The sequence below is a fragment of the Hypanus sabinus genome, chromosome 2 (assembly GCF_030144855.1).
Source record: "Hypanus sabinus isolate sHypSab1 chromosome 2, sHypSab1.hap1, whole genome shotgun sequence".
Classification (NCBI taxonomy): domain Eukaryota; kingdom Metazoa; phylum Chordata; class Chondrichthyes; order Myliobatiformes; family Dasyatidae; genus Hypanus; species Hypanus sabinus.
In genome coordinates, this window is record NC_082707.1 from 92,898,940 (window position 1) to 92,916,993 (window position 18,054).

An 18,054-nucleotide genomic window follows, 5' to 3' on the forward strand; every position below is an offset into this window, starting at 1 on the left:
TAGGTAGAAGGTACAGGAGCCTTAGGCTCCTGAACAGGAGAGAATAAATTCACTCAACTTCACTCACCCCATCACTGAACTCTTCCCTCAACCTATGGATTCACTTTCAAGAACTCTTCATCTCATGTTCATGATATTTATTGCTTATTTATTAATTTTATTATTCCATTTTATTCTTTTTGTATTTGCACAGTTTGTTGTCTTTTGTACACAGGGTTAGAGCGGTCTTTCATTGATTCTATTATCATTGTTAGACTATTAAGTATGTCCACAAGAAAATGAATCTCAGGGTTGTGTATGGTGATGTATATGTACTTTGATGGTAAATTTACTTTGAACTGAATTTTAAATTTCAAAAAAGCAGAGAGACGCTGAAGTGAATGAAACAAGAAACTGGATGTCCTTTTAAGTTACTTTTTTGCATCATATTCCAGCCTTAAAATTTACATCCAATGTTTAATAAGTAATAGCATGCAAAGAATTCCTGATTGCTCAACACCTTGCATTGCTTAGCACAGCCAAGCAGCACCTCTTGGTAATAAAAGTAAGAACAGTGTCGATAGAGTCATCTCCACCATAAGTTGAAATCAAATGTACACTTAATGCCCAGGATGAAAGTTCACTCCATTTAACAAATGTCTGTTTTTTTTTTACTGGTGGCTCATTCCAGGGGTATTGGGATTAATGGCAAGTATGAATTGTGCTTTACAAGTTTGCTTGACTTACATCACTCATGGCATTACTGTGTTTTATTGTGATTCGGTACAGATTGGGTCCTTCCAGCCCTCCACGATGCCCAGCAACCCCCCGATTTATTCCTAGCCTAATCACGGGACAATTTACAATAACCAATTAACCTAACAACCACAGTCTTTTGACAGTGGGAGGAAACCAGAGCACCCACCCCAGAGGAAACCAAGGAGAACATACAGACTCCTCACAGGCAGAGGCAGGAATTGAACCCCAGTCGCCTGTACTGTAAAGCACTGTGCTAACCTCTGCCACCCATAATACACTGAATAAAAAAAGTGAAAGGTGCTTCACCTTTAATAGCATGCAATTATAATTTGTGAGATCCCCAACTGAAAAAATAAAAATACTTCAACCTTTTTGAAGTGTGTTCAATAGAGCAGTCATTTCTGTACAATCCTTTGGCTTTTGACTTGCTCTCTTCTGTACCAATATTTTATCCTATCTCTCCATCTCAGAAACTCACTTTGATAATAGTTAACTAGAACTCACAGCTGCAACTTTGGTTATCAAACACCTCTCACAATAACAGATACCTTAGGTGAGTCACAAACTGTAATCTAACCTAGGGGTTCAGAAGCATTGATGTCCAAGAGTTTATGAGTAAAATCTCATAAAGTGTTTTATGAATTTTATATGATGACAGACAGATTAGAATATTTAGAAGGTAGAAGGAAAATCCTGAAAAAATTACATATTTTTGACAATTGGAGTACGTAATCTGCAAAGCAAGATTTCTTTTACTAAAACAACCACATTGTAAGAAAATATCCCATTAAGCAGCTTTTGTGACATTCGTTCCTTTTATAACATGAATGTTTTCACCCTGTCAAAAGCTTCAGTGCTGTTGCACTAGTTCAACAGGCAGGGGGCAAATGCAAAATAAGGTCATAAGATATAAGAGCAGTATCAGGCTATTCAGCCCATTGAGTCTGCTCTACCATTCCATCATGGCTGATTTTGTTTTCAAACTCATACTCTTGCCTTCTCCCCGAAACCCATAACCATCCTACCAACCATGAACCTATGAATGTCTTAAATTTACCCAGTGACCTGGTGTCCACAGCCGTCCATGGAAATAAATTCCAGATCCACTACCTTTTGCTGCAGAAATTCCTCCTCATCTCAATTTTAAAAGAACATCCATTTATTCTGCTGCTATGCCCTCAGATCCTAGACTCTCATACCAATAGAAATATTCTCTCCATTTACAATCAATTCAGGCCTTTCAGTATCTGATAGGTACCAATGAGATACCCCCTCATCCTTCTGAATTCTGACTAGTACAGGCCCAGAAACATCAAATACTTCTCAAACGTTAATCTTACATATGACTCATGATGTACTTGCCTCTACCACTATACCAGGCAGTGCATTCCAGACATCCACTACTCTCTGAATTAAAAACATACCCCTCACATCCCCTTTGAACCTAACCCCTCTCACCTTCAATGTGTGCCCTCCACTATTAGACATTTCTATCCAGGGAAAAAGATACTCTCTGTCCACTCAATCTATGCCTCTCATAACCCTATAAACCTCTTTCAGATCACCCCTCAGCCTCTGTCACTCCAAAGAAAGCAGCCCAGGTTTGTCCAGCCTCCCATGATAGCTCATGCCCTCTGAACCAGGCAACATGCTGGTGAACATCTTCTGCACCCTCTCCAAAGCCTCAACATCCTTCTCATAGTGGAGCAACTCCAACTGTATGCAGTACTCCAGAAGTGGCCTAACCAGAGTCTTGTAAAGTTGCAGCATAACCTCTTGACTTTTGAACTCAATGACTCGACTAATAAAAGCAAGCATTCCATAAGCCTTCTGAACCACCCTATCAACCTGCGTAACCACTGTCATGGAGCAATGAACTTGGACCCACAAGATCCTTCTGCTCAGCAACGTGTGTGTGTGTGTGTGTGTGTGTGTGTGTGTGTGTGTGTGTGTGTGTGTGTGTGTGTGTGTGTGTAAACTTGCACCCTGTGCACTGACTGCATAACCATTGCCTTCATTTATAAGTATATTATGATCTTCATAAAACATATTAAATCGTGAAGGAATCCCTTCTCATTCTGTTTAGTTAATTTACTTGTAAATTACTCTCTGAAGGAAGCAAAAAGCTTAATTATCTCACCCCTTCTTTGTTAGTGATTGTAAGCCATGGAAAGAGAAATGTCTTCCTTCAATCTCATTTAATTTCCATTCTGAATACAAAGCAAGTATAAGGGTGAAAGCTGATTGTCAGACTGGAGATTGCAATGGCATTCAGAGTCTTGTCCACCTTATCACTATCCCTCCCACCCCAGGCATTCTCCCTGGTAACCACAAGAGGTGGAACACTTGCCATAAAGCCTCCTCCCTCATCACTATCCAGGACCCTCTACAGGTGGGGTATCTCTCACTTGTGAATCCTATGGCGTTACCAGTGCTCCCGTTGTGGTCTCCTCTGCATCAGTGAGAGTGGGCACATCTTGGGTGATCACTTCACCAAGCAGCATTGCTCTGTCTGCTTGCCAGTTAGGATCTCCCAGTGGTCAGCTGGTTTAAGTTCACCCCCATTCCCACACTGAAATGTCTGTCCTTAGCCTCCTCCTCTGCAAAATCAAGGCTAGGTACAAATTAGAAGGACAGTACCTTGCCTTCCACCTGAACAGTCTCCATCAAATTTCATTAACCACTCTCTTCAGTCTCTTTACCTTATTCACTTTTTTCTCTCCTCCTGTTCCAACTTTCCACTCCCCTACCCTCTCCAACTGTCCATCACCTCACCCTCCTCCCAGTGATTCCACTCCTCAACTCCCTCATTTAATTCCACCTCTGCCTTTCTCATCTTAAGCCTTTTGTCAATTGTATTTATCATCTTCCAGTTTCTGACGACATTCCCATTCTCCTCTCTCCCTCACATATCACCTGCCATCTCTTACTCCACCCATTCCACCCCTCTTTCCTTCAAGACCAGGTGAAGGGTTTCAACATGATCATCGACTGTCCATTTCCCACCACAGATGCTGTCTGACCTATTGGGTTTGTTGCACTTTGTGTGTTGCCCAGAGTTGCAGGTATGTGCAGGAGCAAATTAGGGGAGGAAAGGGGGTCTTCTTCACCATTGATTCTTCTCCTCAAATTCCATCAGATCCTTCTGAAACACTACGTCAGTGACCAGGCAGTGAGGTTTCCTCAGAGCCTTTGGGCAGTCGCTAGCTACCAGCTCCCTGCTGACCAGAATCGCAATCAGGTTTATTATCACTGCCATATGATGTGATTTTTGTTAACATAGCAGCAGCAGTTCAATGCAATTCTTAACATAGAAGAGAAAAAATAAATAAATAAAATAAAAATAATAATAAATAAGTAAATTAATGACAGTATATTTATATTGAATAGATTTAAAAAGTACAAAAAAACCCAGAAATACTGTATATTAAAGAAGTGAGGTAGTGTCGAAGGGTTCAATGCCTATTTAGGAATCAGATGGCAGACGGGAAGAATCTGTTCCTGAATCGTTGAGTGTCTGCCTTCAGGCTTCTGTATCTCCTACCTGATGGTAACAGTGAGAAAAGGGCATGTCCTGGGTCCTGGAGGTCCTTAATAATGGACGCTGCCTTTCTGAGACACCGCTCCCTGAAGATGTCCTGAGTACTTTGTCGGCTAGTACCTAAGATGGAGCTGACTCGATTTACAACCTCTGCAGCTTCTTTTGGTCCTGTGCAGTAGTCCCTCCATCCCCACCATCGCAGACAGTGATGCAGTCTGTCAGAATGCTCTCCATGGTACATCTATAGAAGTTTTTGAGTGTATTTGTTGACATACCAAATCTTTTCAAACTCCTAATAAAGTATAGCTGCTCTCTTGCCTTCTTTATAATTAATTACATTGATATGTTGGGACCAGGTTAGATCCTTAGAGATCCTGACACCCAGGAACTTGAAGCTGCTCATTCTCTCTACTTCTGATCCCCCTATGAGGATTGGTATGTGTTCCTTCATCTTAACCTTCCTGAAGCCCACAATCAGCTCTTTTGTCTTACTGATGTTGAGTGCCAGGTTGTTGCTGCAGCACCATTCCACTAGTTGGCATATCTCACTCCTGTACACCCTCTTATCACCACCTGAGATTCCACCAACAATGGTTGTATCTTCAGCAAATTTATGGATGGTATTTGTGCTATGCCTTGCCACACAGTCATGTGTATATAGAGAGCAATGGGTTAAGCTCACACCCCTGAGGTGCACCAGCGTTGAGCGTCAGCAAGGAGGATATGTTATCACCAATCCGCACAGACTGTGGTCTTCTGGTTAGAAAGTCGAGGATCCAATTGCAGAGGGTGGAGCAGAGGCCAAGTTCTGCAACTTCTGCAACCAGAAACTGCTGCCATTTTGAGCACAAAGTTGACTAGAAGTGTACCACAAATACCAGGGATTAAGACGCCCTCAAAAACTCACTCTAGTGAATGCATTCATGTTACAGATTCCACAGATAGTGCAATATTACATGATAACATAATATAATCAATGCCGTCTCTAATCCTGACCCGGGCTGCTAAACATGGATCATTGTAATCCATTGAGATAATCTTCCATAAGATCCACAAAGTCCTCTTTGGGCATCTGTCTTGAGGGAATGCAAGTTTCCCAATCATTTGAAACAGAATGCATTTTTTTTTTTGCATTTGGTGTTTTCAAGTTATTAATTTAAAACGTTTTGGCACATTCACTGCAATAACTGGATTCACAGAGAGGTTCTCCAATTGTAGACGTTGCACAATGTAATTAGCTTGGCATGAGAGGGTTTGCTGACGGGATTCTTTGATAGAATTCTAGCCTTTAATTGCACTCCTACTATACTTCTTTTATTCATTTTATTTAATCTTTCTTTCTGTAGAGTTATGATGTGTATCACTCTTTTTAGTGCACTGTGGAGCTGCTGGATCTGAGTTATACTATCAATTATGCAATGAGGGAATGCTTCCCTGAATATAGAGAGAGCTCCAATGATCTGCTGCAATCTTTCTGGGAGCACTAAAGAACTGAAGGAGCTTCTCATAGCAACGCCAAAAACTCACGCACTGCATCAATCATTTGACTGAGGGGACTTCGACTAATTTGGCTAATTATTTACAAGTCTCACATTCACATGCCTGGAAGAAGATGAGATTGTGAGCAAGGAGGAGGTAAAAAAAAATTTTGAGGGATATAGGCCAGCTGAGTGACTGGCAAGAATATGACATATGGAAAATAATGTGGAAAAATATGATGTGTTTTTTTACATGCTGGCACTGTGGTGCATAAATCAAAAAATCAGATTATTTTTAAAGTGGTGACAGACTGGATAATGTTGCTGTTCAAAGCGACCTAGATGTCCTTGTACATAAACCACTGAAGGCCATCTTGTAAATAGAGCAAACAATTAAGAAGGAGAATAATATGTTGACCGTTATTACAAGAGAATTAGGACACAGAAGAGGAGGATAGTAGCACAGTGCTATAGCTGCTACCTCACACTCCGGTGAGGTGGATTCCATCCTGACCTCGGATTCTGATGGAGTTGGTTTGCATGTTCTCTGTGCGACTATGTGGGTTCCCTCCAGGCGGCCTGATTTCCTCACACATCCCAAATGCATATATGTTGGAAGGTGACTTAGCCTCTGTAAATTACCCCTGGGAGATAGATGAAGGGTAGGATCGGAGGAGTTGATGGGAATGTGGAGAGGATTAAAAAGTGATTGGTTTAGAAATAGTGCATGTGGATGCAGACTGAAGATCATTACTTTATACTGCAGTTATAAAGGGCTTGGTTTTAGTCACCTTACCAAACAAAACCATGAGACATAGGAGCAGAATTAGGCCATTCAGCCCATCATATCTGCTCTGCCATTCCATCATGGCTGATTTATTTTCCTTCTCAAACCATTCTCTTGCCTTATTCCTGTAACCTTTGATGCTCTTACTAATCAAGAACATAACACCCGCTGCTTTAAATACACCCAATGACTTGGCCTCCTCTAGGGTTTGTAGTAATAAATTCCACAGATTCACCATGCACTGGCTAAAGAAATGCTTCCTCATCTCTGTTCTAAAGGGCACCCTTCTATTCTGAGACTGTGCCCTCTGGTCCTAACTCACCCATCATTTCCTGTTCCAATCTATCTAGGCCTTTCAATATTCATTAGGTTTCCGTGAGATCCCACTCCCCTACATATTCTACTAAACTCCAATGAGTACAGGCCCAGAACCATCAAGTGCTCCTTGTACATTAACCCTTTCACTACTGGGATTATTCTCATGAAACTCGCCTGGACCCTCTTCAATGCCAGCACATCCTTTCTTAGATAACAGGCCCAAAACTGTTCACAATACTCCAAGTGTAATCTAATCAAAGCCTTACAAAGCCTCAGCATTACATCCTTGCTTTTATATTCTAGTCCTCTGAAAAAGTCTCCAAACATTGCATTTGCCTTCATTATTACCAACTGAACCTGCAAGTTAACCATTAGGGAATCCAAGTCTCCTTGCACATCTGATTTCAGAATTCACTCCCCATTTAGAAAATGGTCTAACCCTTTACTCCTTCTGCCAGACTGCATGACCATATGCTTCCCTGCATTGTATTTTCTTTGCCCATTATCCTAGGCTGTTAAAGTCCTTCTCAACACTTGCTGCCCCTCCACTTATTTAAATGGTTCAGAACAGAGTCCAGCATAGATTGACTCAATAATCTTGCCATAATCTTATTAAAAACCACAAACGCTCAAGAGTGCTGGTGACCTTATCTTGGTTCTGCTCATTAGGCAAGGAAATATGTTGGGGCACATAACAATGAAAGCTGAAGAATTGTTGGGAGTTAGAAATGCTGTGGTTTTCCCTGACTGGCAACAAGACTAAATTAATTTATAAAGCCCTTCACCTAATGTAACAAGGAAGACATACAGATATGTCTTGAAGGCTATACTATGATGTAAGGTTTCAGCCAAAGTTTTCTCCTATGGAAACTGCTAATGAATAACAGCAAGACAGTAATGTTTGAATGATTATTTATCACAAATGGTTTGGTGAGTAAACAATAAACAGGTAATGGATGCATTACGACATTATAGAATTTTTAACAGAAATCTCTAAAAGTCAATAAAAAAAGAAAGGCTGTTGGAACTCTTGTCATTGTACAGGCTCTGCGGTGAATTCTGAATAAGACCAAGCAACGGAGGTTACATCAACAACACTTAATGTTCTATAATATTCCTAAAATTGGAGAAGATAGATGCATTTTAAAATTCTGCTATAAAATGAATGATTTGATCTGTTCAATCTGAGATAATTTTTCTCTCCCAAGTCCATTAGTTCACACTGGCATTTGATACTACATGTTCTATTCATTCTCTGGAGACTGTTTTCAAAGTATGGCCCCACACACTGAGCACTGACAAGCTATTGAACTGCAGAAAACTCATACCCAAGTGAAAAACATATGTACACTCTCTTGAAGGGTGATTAGGAGTGGAAACACTGGTCAAAATTTCTCCATGTTAAGGCTGAAGGACACTTATCAGTACAGAGACCCTGACCCACATCAGGTCTCAATCCTTGTACTTTTCTCATTATATGGATAGAACTGCGCACTTCCTGGTGGACGTGTGGAATGGTGATCAATTTAGTTTCAACACAGAAGCTTGTTTTAGATAAGTGTAGATAGATGAATGGGAGATGAAATTGGAATTCAAACCTGTTTACAATTTAAATCTCCTCCTAAGAGGCAGAGTTGCTTCTTTTTTATTATGAGCAGAGATAGTCAATTGTCATATATACAAACTGGGGAAATTGAACATTACATAAGTACACCTTGTACTGTGCTCACTGCTTACCATAACAGGTTTTTGCGTCCTCCAATTCTCTATCTCTGTTTCAGGGTATCCCTCCAAAATCATTGGCATCCTGGACCTCATCAATACCTTTGCCCTCCTCCATTTCGGGTCGTTCCCATTCTCAGTTGACCCCCTTCACCATTGTAGGGAGGGGAGGGTGGGCATTCAGCTGCCTAAGCCCTTGAATTCTCCCAGCAAACTTGTCTACATTTCTCCTATTTCCAGTCTGGCATTTTGACCAGCATTTCTCTCATTGTTCCAAGGAGCATCTCTATCTGCAAGGGAAACTTTCTAATCTTTAAAACTGTAAACGTAAATCGCTATTTACCTAGTTGCAATTGCACACTTCTATCTGGTTGTTCAGTCGCCACCTCCCCGTTTTGCCTTTTTCATTGTGCCAAGGGGAAATTATACCATTACACTTCCTCATGCTATTTGATTTCCTTTAAAGAGATGGTGCGATTTGCATCACAAATCTAGGAAGATGTAAATGGGCGTGTCTATTGTGTTCAGTCTCACCTGCATCGGGGTTTGTCAATTGAAAGATTTGAACCCTCTCCGATATCTGTAATGTCTCTGTGAAAAACACACTTTCAAGCACCTTGTAAATAACATAAAGTTAAACACTCTCCCTTTGAAAGAGGAAAGAACAGCTTTTTGATTCGCGGGTCTTGCAAATTCCCGAGTGAGATCGCAGAATCAGTCAACGGATGTTCTAATCGACTTTTTGTGTGTGTGTATCATTTATAAGTGTAATCAGGAATCAGGTATGTAAGGAGATGGGAGAGAGCGTGGCACTGGGTTGGCGTCGGATTGACGGCTGGGTAGGCAGATGAATATAAATGAACTGGTGTGATTAGAGGGGGAAATATTTTTTCTCCTTTTATTCAGTAGATCAGTTGAGTTTTGTTATGTATAATTCCCTTATATCAAGACAGGCAGGGAATAAACCTTCATGTAAATCATTTCGTCAGCTGGAACCCTATTAAAATCCTTGAGTTTTATTCTCGCTCCCTCTGACTGCCACGCAAGATTCCTATTTTCTTATCAGTTCATTCACCCTTTACATTTCTGAAATTAGAAAGAAAACACCACCCCCTCCTTTACCATAGCTTCAACCCTAGCGCCTACCCCAGCACCGGATTTGAAAGGGACTTGGGGGCGGGAGCAGGCATCCCGCTCTCCTAAAAAAAATGCAACTAGATCCAATTACAGATAATGCCTCTGGAAAAAATAATGTTGGTCTGATGCCTGTTTGACATTAAGAGGAAGACGGAATGAAACAACCAAAATCACAACTTTAGATAGTCTTCTTCAGACCTAACCTGGTTGACTCGTAATCTTTAAATTTATGTCTTTTGCCTGGCACAACAAAACAGATTTCAAATAAAAATCATTAGTTAAAGACATGGGAAATATCATGCCAAGCCTTAGCTCTGTACACTGTCTTGCAGCGTGGATCTGGTGTTAGTGATAGGAGGTAACATGCCTAGTCCCGCTTTAATGTTAAACAGCCTTTGGATCTCGGGTTAGTTTGTAATGACAGTGAGGAGTTAGCATGTACTGGAAAGGGACAAAACGCGCACACTTCTAATGTCAGACATCCCATTAAAAGCCTGATTTTTTTTTAATGGGAAACGCATTTTCCCCACGGTAAAACAGGATTCTGAAATTCCCGGGCACTTGAAAAGAAAACACTCATCTTTCCATCAATAATTTCAATCGCTTTTTTAAAAATCGTCTCATTTGCTGTAAAATTAGCAGAAAATTAGCTTGAATGCTTTATTTGTTACAATACATTTTTAATTGCGGATAGGGTTAGAGAGGAAGAGGGTTGAGATCAGGGTTGAGAGTGGTTGGAAAATCTGTGTACACGCCAATCCACGTCGCTATACTTTTTTTTACTTTTATCACTAAATTAAGCATATAAATTACATTAAAGCATCCGACTGTCGTATTAAATTAAATAAAATAAAGGCCAATTATCCGCTCCTTTTATGTGACGCGAAGCTGCAGCCCCGTTTGAAAGGAGTCCGGAAAAGATAAGGAAGATTGAATTGAGCATATGATCCTCTGACTTTTTGTTCGGAAAATATAAAAATGCCGAGACGCAGTTAAAAAAAGATCTATAGGCTCACTGTTATTCCGCTGTGCAATTTCCCTTGTGATATAACAGAGCTCTTTCGATATACAAAAGGCAGATTTATTAATGAACATCACCCGCATTCGGCGATTTAAAATAAACATAACATATTAGAACTGCTGCTTGCAGGCGAGGTGGAGGAGGGTGGGTTGAGGCAGGGGTGGGGGGGGGGTGTCAGACAGCCTGTGTGGAGTTTGATATTGTGAGCTCTCCATGCAAAATAATAAATCTGTATTCTGCGGGAAGTGTAGATATATGGACGGACAAACATTCTGATGTAGAGACTAGGTGCTTTCTCATTAACCATTTAAATGCCGCTTTTGTTTCCCCTGCTTCTCATTGCGGAGGCTTTCCAAAATAATATCTTCGTCAATTTCAAATAACAATTCACAGAATAGAAAAGCAACAGGAAAGCAAACCATTGAAACTTCGCGTAAAACCCGAAAATGCTGGAAACACTCAACGGGTCAGGCAGCATCTGTGGAGATAGAAACAGAATTAAATATTTCGTCTGAATGGTTTAAACGCGTATTTGCAGTTTTCTGCCCTTTAAAAGCTTTAACTTCGTGACTGCAAATGCCGTGAAGAAAATATTCATCTTTTATTTTGCAAAACCACTTTCAGTAAGGGAAATTTCGAAATGTCGGAAAAATGCACGCATTGATTCTCATTCTGTTATCTTCAACTGATTGCAAATACACAACAGCAGTTCAATGTCCATCGCTTCCTGATTTTTATTTGTTTGTTCAGTAGATCGGACTACAAAAGGTCAGAAATAAACGTAGTCTCTAATAGGAAATATATTTGTGTGCCGATGAAACGACTATTGATATCTCAACTGCATGAGGATATTTCAGAGTATGAGTATACCATTTCTGTTGACATTAGGCTTACACTAAACAAACTCATTGTGTAGATAGTATACATTTATCCTGCAATATAATTTACATACGAAATATTATAGTCCCTGTGCTACAACACAAATATAAAAAAATGTCATCTTTAATACATTTTTTGCAAAAAAAAACGGGGAAATAGTCTGTAACGGGGAGGAGAAACCAGCAGTATAGTAATATCATTCCTATATTCCAAAGATGAATTTGCATGCTTTAGGATTAACACTAAAAAAGTCCATATTCAGTTCCCATCGAGTATCACCATAAATTACAGAACCCAGATAAGGACTCGAGAATGTAATAAGGCACGAGATGCTGGTTTTATATTGAATTGCACCTTGGGCGATAGTGCAGAATACAGAGAGAAAAAAAACTTCTTCGAGCATATGTTCTTGGCAGATAAGTAAACAATCTGGATGCGAAATGTAAATTTTAATTAGGAAGTAATGCCATTACACCTCAGTGTGTTAATCCCGTACCCACCACCGTGACATAACACAACCCCATAAACTGTGTGAGAGAGAGAAAAAATCCAGCCTCACGCCACTTTTCCCTACAAACCAATTGTTTTCATATTTTACCTCTTTGAGTTAATGCCGTGTTAAACTGTCTGTAATTATTAATTCCGCGACTCTCTCTGATTAAACGCTGCGCCCAAAAAAAATAAATGTTTCATGTTATCCTTTAACTGGAGTCATTTGATATGCCTAACATATTCTCTTATATTACTTGTAATTATACCGAGGCATTTGCATCTGAGAGGGCTATTTAACGTTTACTTCGCCGATTGATCTTTTTTTAATACAGTACTTTGAAATTCTAATAAGCATCACGGACCCCAGGAAATCCTTGCAAGAAATTATTTGATCGCACCAACCATTCACAGGACGTTGGCTCCGATTGTCCAACATCAATAGGAAATAAAAATAAAAAATATATACAGAGAGAACAGCGGATTTTCCCTCTAGGGAGGTGGTGAACAACGCGAAGGAAGGGAGAAAGATGGGATTTAGCGCGGTGAAGCGAGCAGAGGGGAAATCAAAGTGATAAAGAAGAGAGGGGAAGCATACTGGGGTGTTTTATGTTTGTTTGTGTTTCGGGTTACTGACAAACTAAAAATCATCGACGCTTGTTTGCCAGGTGTGCATAAATAAACGTTTTAGTGCAGTTGGGATGACAACTTTGGCAACCGTGCGAACCGCTGTGGGACCCGCTCCTATCATCAACTGAGCAGATCCTGAACACCACGCCAGCTTCAAATCTCGTCACTCCGGCCGCTTGCTCTTCTCCCAACCATCTCACTTCAGCAGCAGGTAGCAGTGACTTGCAAGCAAAGTATCTTAAAAGACCATTTGTTTAATATATATATATATGTATTAAACAAATGGTCTTTATGGACTATATATATATATAAATAATTATCACCAATAATGGTTCTATCCCTCTGCTTCACGGTTAGATTGTCAAATTGAAAATTAAACGATTGACTAAAAGTTCACGTCAAAATTAGAATCTGGGAAGTAAATTTTGATTAGGCAAAACTTCTTGTTAGAGCGGAAATAACTTCAAGGTGTTAAAACTTCTTGCAACTTTAATACAAAAATCTTTGAAACTGTATCATTTGAATTATTAATAGATATTTCTTGAATAAAAATTCCCCACCTTCCACGAAGAATTTTAGATATTTATTATTCAGTTTTAAATATCCTTCTCCCCCCTCCCTTTTCCTGAAATATTCATACCGATATTTCGTTGCCTGTTGCTCTGACGCCGAAATCAGTTTGCTAATCCGGTTTGATTTACCTGTACCATTTAGCATTATCTCCACTGAGTTGCCGGGCCTGCGAGTTCATTTTACTGTCCGAGACGGGGACGATCGGATATGCGCGCACATTATAAGGATTGGTGAAAAGGTCGGGGAGAGACTCCCTAAACAGGAGTTGTGCTGTTTCCCTGTCATTAATTCTATGCTCTTCTGATGTTTAAGGGCAATGGTCCAACTATGAGTTGGCATGAAAAATACTTTCACATTCTTAATGAGCATTCCCCAGTCCAACACTTCTCTCTTAGTAGTTCGTATTTAACTTACTTCGCTTCTTTCTGGATTCTATCCGTATTAAGTTTCCATTCTTACCTCGTCCTATTTCCCATCGCCCGCATTGCCTAAGTACTATGCCGAGCCAACAACGGTAGAGAGTGACGGCCCTATTATTGTAATCTGAAACCCCGCGCTAAGTGTTTGGAAATAGAGATTTAAGGTGCACTATTTGTACCTGTCTGTTTAGTGATTTTATTTACGTATTTTTGTGTTAAAATTACGAAGGTTTGTGCTAAGCTTTCTGGGTGAACTAGTTTAGCAGGAACTAACTGCCTCCGGGAGATACGAGACTCGACAAGTGACATCAGACTTCAGAATATCAGTTCATTCAGGTGTCAAGTCGATTAGCAAAACAGAATTTGTTTTGCCTTTTTTGGGGAGAAAAAAATGAGATTGCTTGTTAAAGTGTGAATGAGCTAACCGAGAGTTAAACAATTTGTTAAAAGCGGCCTCTCTGTGACAAGAATTCATATCAGCACCTTCGGTTTTTAGCACAGAGGACCTTTAATACCTCAACTAAGCCATGATTAATAATATTTTAGCTCTGACCACTCCTGATTTACGTGACAGCATTTAAAAACAGAGCGGACACTGCACGTAGGAATCAGATCGGTAACTCTTCGCTTGGACCCGGAAACCGATCGCGCGAGAGAGAATGCCACATATATTTGAACACAAACCATGTATTTTTATAATGTTCTACTGATTGCATTGTTTAGCTGTTAATGCAAGGGGGTACGCGAGTGTGCCACATAAACTATTCAGGAAATCTAAGAGGGACCGACTTTAAACTAAGGTCCCTTACTCGCCACAGCGAGTTCCGTGTACGTGACAGAGTACGGAACTTCATTTTTAAACCAAACTTGGCAGCCTCAGCTGTTCAGTTTTCTTCTGAAACCGACTGCGCTGCTGTTCTTTTCTTGTTGGGAATCTTTATTTACTTGTTAAAAGGACGAGGTAGCCTTCTCTGGCACGATAATTTGGCCAGATCCATTCTGTGAATATTTCGAGCCTGTGTCTTAATCACGCTGAGGGCAGGATCATTCTGTGCCGGTGGTTTTTACTTCGTCCCGGCATGCACGCCACAACACTGTAGGGACTGAGTCATAATACAAACAGCCACCTCCATTGATATTCACAGCAACCAGATGGGTGATTGCACTCCCTTCTGCAAAAGGCTGTGCCATCGCTATTTGTACTTGCAAAGACGACCCATCAACCTTCTGCATAATATTTTGCCGTAACACTTAAACCGCTTAATCTCAAACTCCATCTCAGATGTTTGGCGAATAAAGTGGCAATTTAAGATATGACAGAAAAAGGCGACAAGGAGCTATTAGTAAAACTATCTAAAGTTAGGAATGTGAAAAAAAAATCAAAGTGCGCTTAGTTGTTCCCAGTCCAGGTAAAGGACCACCACACCTCGTCAGTTCATATTACATCTGAAGTATCGACACAAGTATTAAAATAGTAATGCTATTAAGTGTGGACTGACATTCGTTTGACCTGATGCACCACTGGGTGTGACTTGAATGAGTTTGGGAGTTCATTACCTGAAATCTTTAAGCAAACCATACCACACTGACGATTAGACCTGGCCTGGCATTTCCACAGAACCGAGCAGTCAAGGTCCCCGAATAGCCAGGCTCAGCGTTTCTCAATTTCATGAAGGATGTAGCGGTGTAGAATAACCGGCTCTTTGCCTTCATCTTTAGAACAGCACTCTTAACCAAACAAGAATAATTAATATCAAGCAAGCAATCGGATGGTACTATTTATAAGAAAGTCAATTTTTATCTTCTATTAACTTCAAGACTCACTAACTCTCTTACAGTGAGTTAAATATGTCTAATTTAATCACGAAAGGTAAAAGATGCGTTTCACGCATTTCGGGCGCATTTCCCTCTTATACCAATGCGATTGACACTCGTTTAGCCACTTGTGAGATTATATTGTGAAATATTTATTGTGAGTTCACACGCAGGTGGATTCCAGTTTCCAACAAACATACTGTATTCTGCATATATTAACTTTTGTAGACATCTTGTCTTTATTTAAAACATTGCCTGTGTTCAACAACTGAACAGAGTTACGAGGTAAAATCCTTCTGGATACAGTTTGTATTTGAGACATACCCTTTTTAAAACATATTTAAATTGTCATTTTTAAAAAAATAACCAACGTTATTGACTTCACGTCTGAAGTTCGGTCTGAAATAAAAACCGTGATCAGATTCCAATGGACGATCAGAAATAACAAGTGAGCACTATGTCTAATATAAGGCAGTCAGTGCATTTAAACGCTGTCCGTCTTCGCTAGGTTATGAACAACCCCTCACTTATCGTTAATTTTAAAAGTTATTTCGCAATCCCCAACGAAACTGCAACGTCGTCTCGACGAGGTGGCAACGTTTTAATACAAGTCTTGTTTCCGATGTGCAAAGGAAATTTGAGGACTTGTAATAATTCAGTCCAAAACAAAATGACCACGTGGTATTATAGACCAATATACATGTTAATAAATAAAACCGAGAAGCTGCCAAATGTTTAAGCGGCAGCGTTTCAAACAAAACATCTACAATTATACAGCCAGTTATCCGCCGTCTGCAGCACATCCAAGTCTCATGCTACAGACAGTCTCCGTCACAAAGTTCCCTTCTTTTAGAATCTGTGACCAGAATAGGGACAGAGTTTCAATTTTTTTCGAGCCTTTAGTGTACATGCAATGTAAATTTTAAGATCAGAGGCAGTCTTTTATAATTATATATATTATTTTATATATATATATATTTCTCTCCCTGTTTTACATTGCAAGGTGCTCGTGCCGGGGTCGGGAGAGATTGATCCTCATTTCTTTCTGCTTGTTCCAATACTGTTCCGGCGGATTCGTCCCAGGCCTCAGGAGTCGGGATCGCTGAAGATGAGAGTCTTTCTGTTGTTGCTGTTGGTCGCGTTGTACATGCAATGCAGAATTCAAGTTCACAAGTCTTTTGCTTGGTGCTGTTAACCTACATGGTTGCAGCGTGCGCCGAAGCATAAGGGTCTATCCCGCCTTTGGTCATTCCCGGGAAAAGTATGTAAGCAACTGGGGGCTGTAAACTCGAGGCGGACCAGGCGGTACAGTTACAGGGGACCACATAACCAGGGTTGGTGGGCGATGGGTGGGTGTGCGTATGCTGGCTTGGGCAACTCAAACTGCCGAATGCTCCGCTTTGATAGCCCAAGGTGGATGCGTAGGGCAGGGTGGTGGCAAGGGTGTGGGGCACCTCGGTCATCTTCTGGATGGCGCTGGAGCCGAACTGGCTGGGGTCAAGCAACGAGTAAGGCGCCGAGGTAGGCGGGAGGAAAGCTCTGGCTTTCTCGGATGCACCCAGGAGAGAGTCGGCGGCAGACATCGAAAGTCCCGCGGCCTTCAAATGATCAGTGTCCCCGAGGTAAGGCAAAGGAAAGACGTACCTGTCTTTCTTTAGCAGGTTCTTGGGTTTGCGCCGAGGCCGATACTTGTAATCTGGATGTTCTTTCATGTGCTGCGCTCTTAATCTCTTGGCTTCGTCAATGTATGGTCTCTTTTCAGCCTCCGACAGCAGTTTCCACTCAGCGCCCAGTCTTTTACTGATCTCGGAATTGTGCATTTTGGGATTGTCTTGGGCCATCTTCCTCCTCTGACCCCTCGACCAGACCATGAATGCGTTCATGGGCCTCTTGATGTGGTCCGCGGGTTTGGACATCCTGGCGCAGAGAGAGCAAGCACAGAGGATCGACTTTGGAAAGGAGCGCCCCCGAGATGAAACAGCTCACCTCTCTCTGAAACAACACTCACCCACACACAAATCTTCCTTTAGCAAATCATTGCGGCCGCAGTCGAAAATCAAGGTTCTTTTTTTGTAACAGCAGAAGCTCTTCTTTTTAAAAAAAAACCTGAATAAACTCGACAAAAGATTGCAAAGACCTGAGTTCTTCAGCTAAGTTGCTCCGATGATCAGTTTAGTAGGGCGTTTTGTTTTGCAAATATATATTTTTTCTTTCTCACGCTGCTCTTTTTTTCTTCTTTTTTTCCTCCTCCCCTCGGAGGTGTCCGGTCAGCTAGAGCACCTGGACAGTAAATGAAGAAGAAATCTCGTGATTTCAAGTCAAAGAGCGACGGAGTTCAAAGCTCCAGAAGGGTTTGTGAAGTGCTCCCGAGTCCGCACGCGAAGTGACACAATCACTGGGCGTTTACCAAACTCCCCGGGCGTCCAATCAAGACAGAGAAAGGGGGAATAATGCCATCGGACAGAGAGAAAGGGAAGAAAAGATGCAAACTATTGTCCAAAAAGAAG

At 40.9% G+C, this 18,054-nt stretch overlaps 1 protein-coding gene across 1 annotated transcript; it reads right to left on the reverse strand.

Moving 5' to 3' along the window:
• Positions 1–16,647: 16,647 nt before the first annotated feature.
• Positions 16,648–17,511, reverse strand: sox14 (SRY-box transcription factor 14). Its single transcript, XM_059989924.1, has one exon. The coding sequence runs from the start codon at positions 17,461–17,463 to the stop codon at positions 16,744–16,746; it is 720 nt and encodes a 239-aa protein (XP_059845907.1). The 5' UTR covers positions 17,464–17,511; the 3' UTR covers positions 16,648–16,743.
• Between the last annotated feature and the right edge of the window lie 543 nt (positions 17,512–18,054).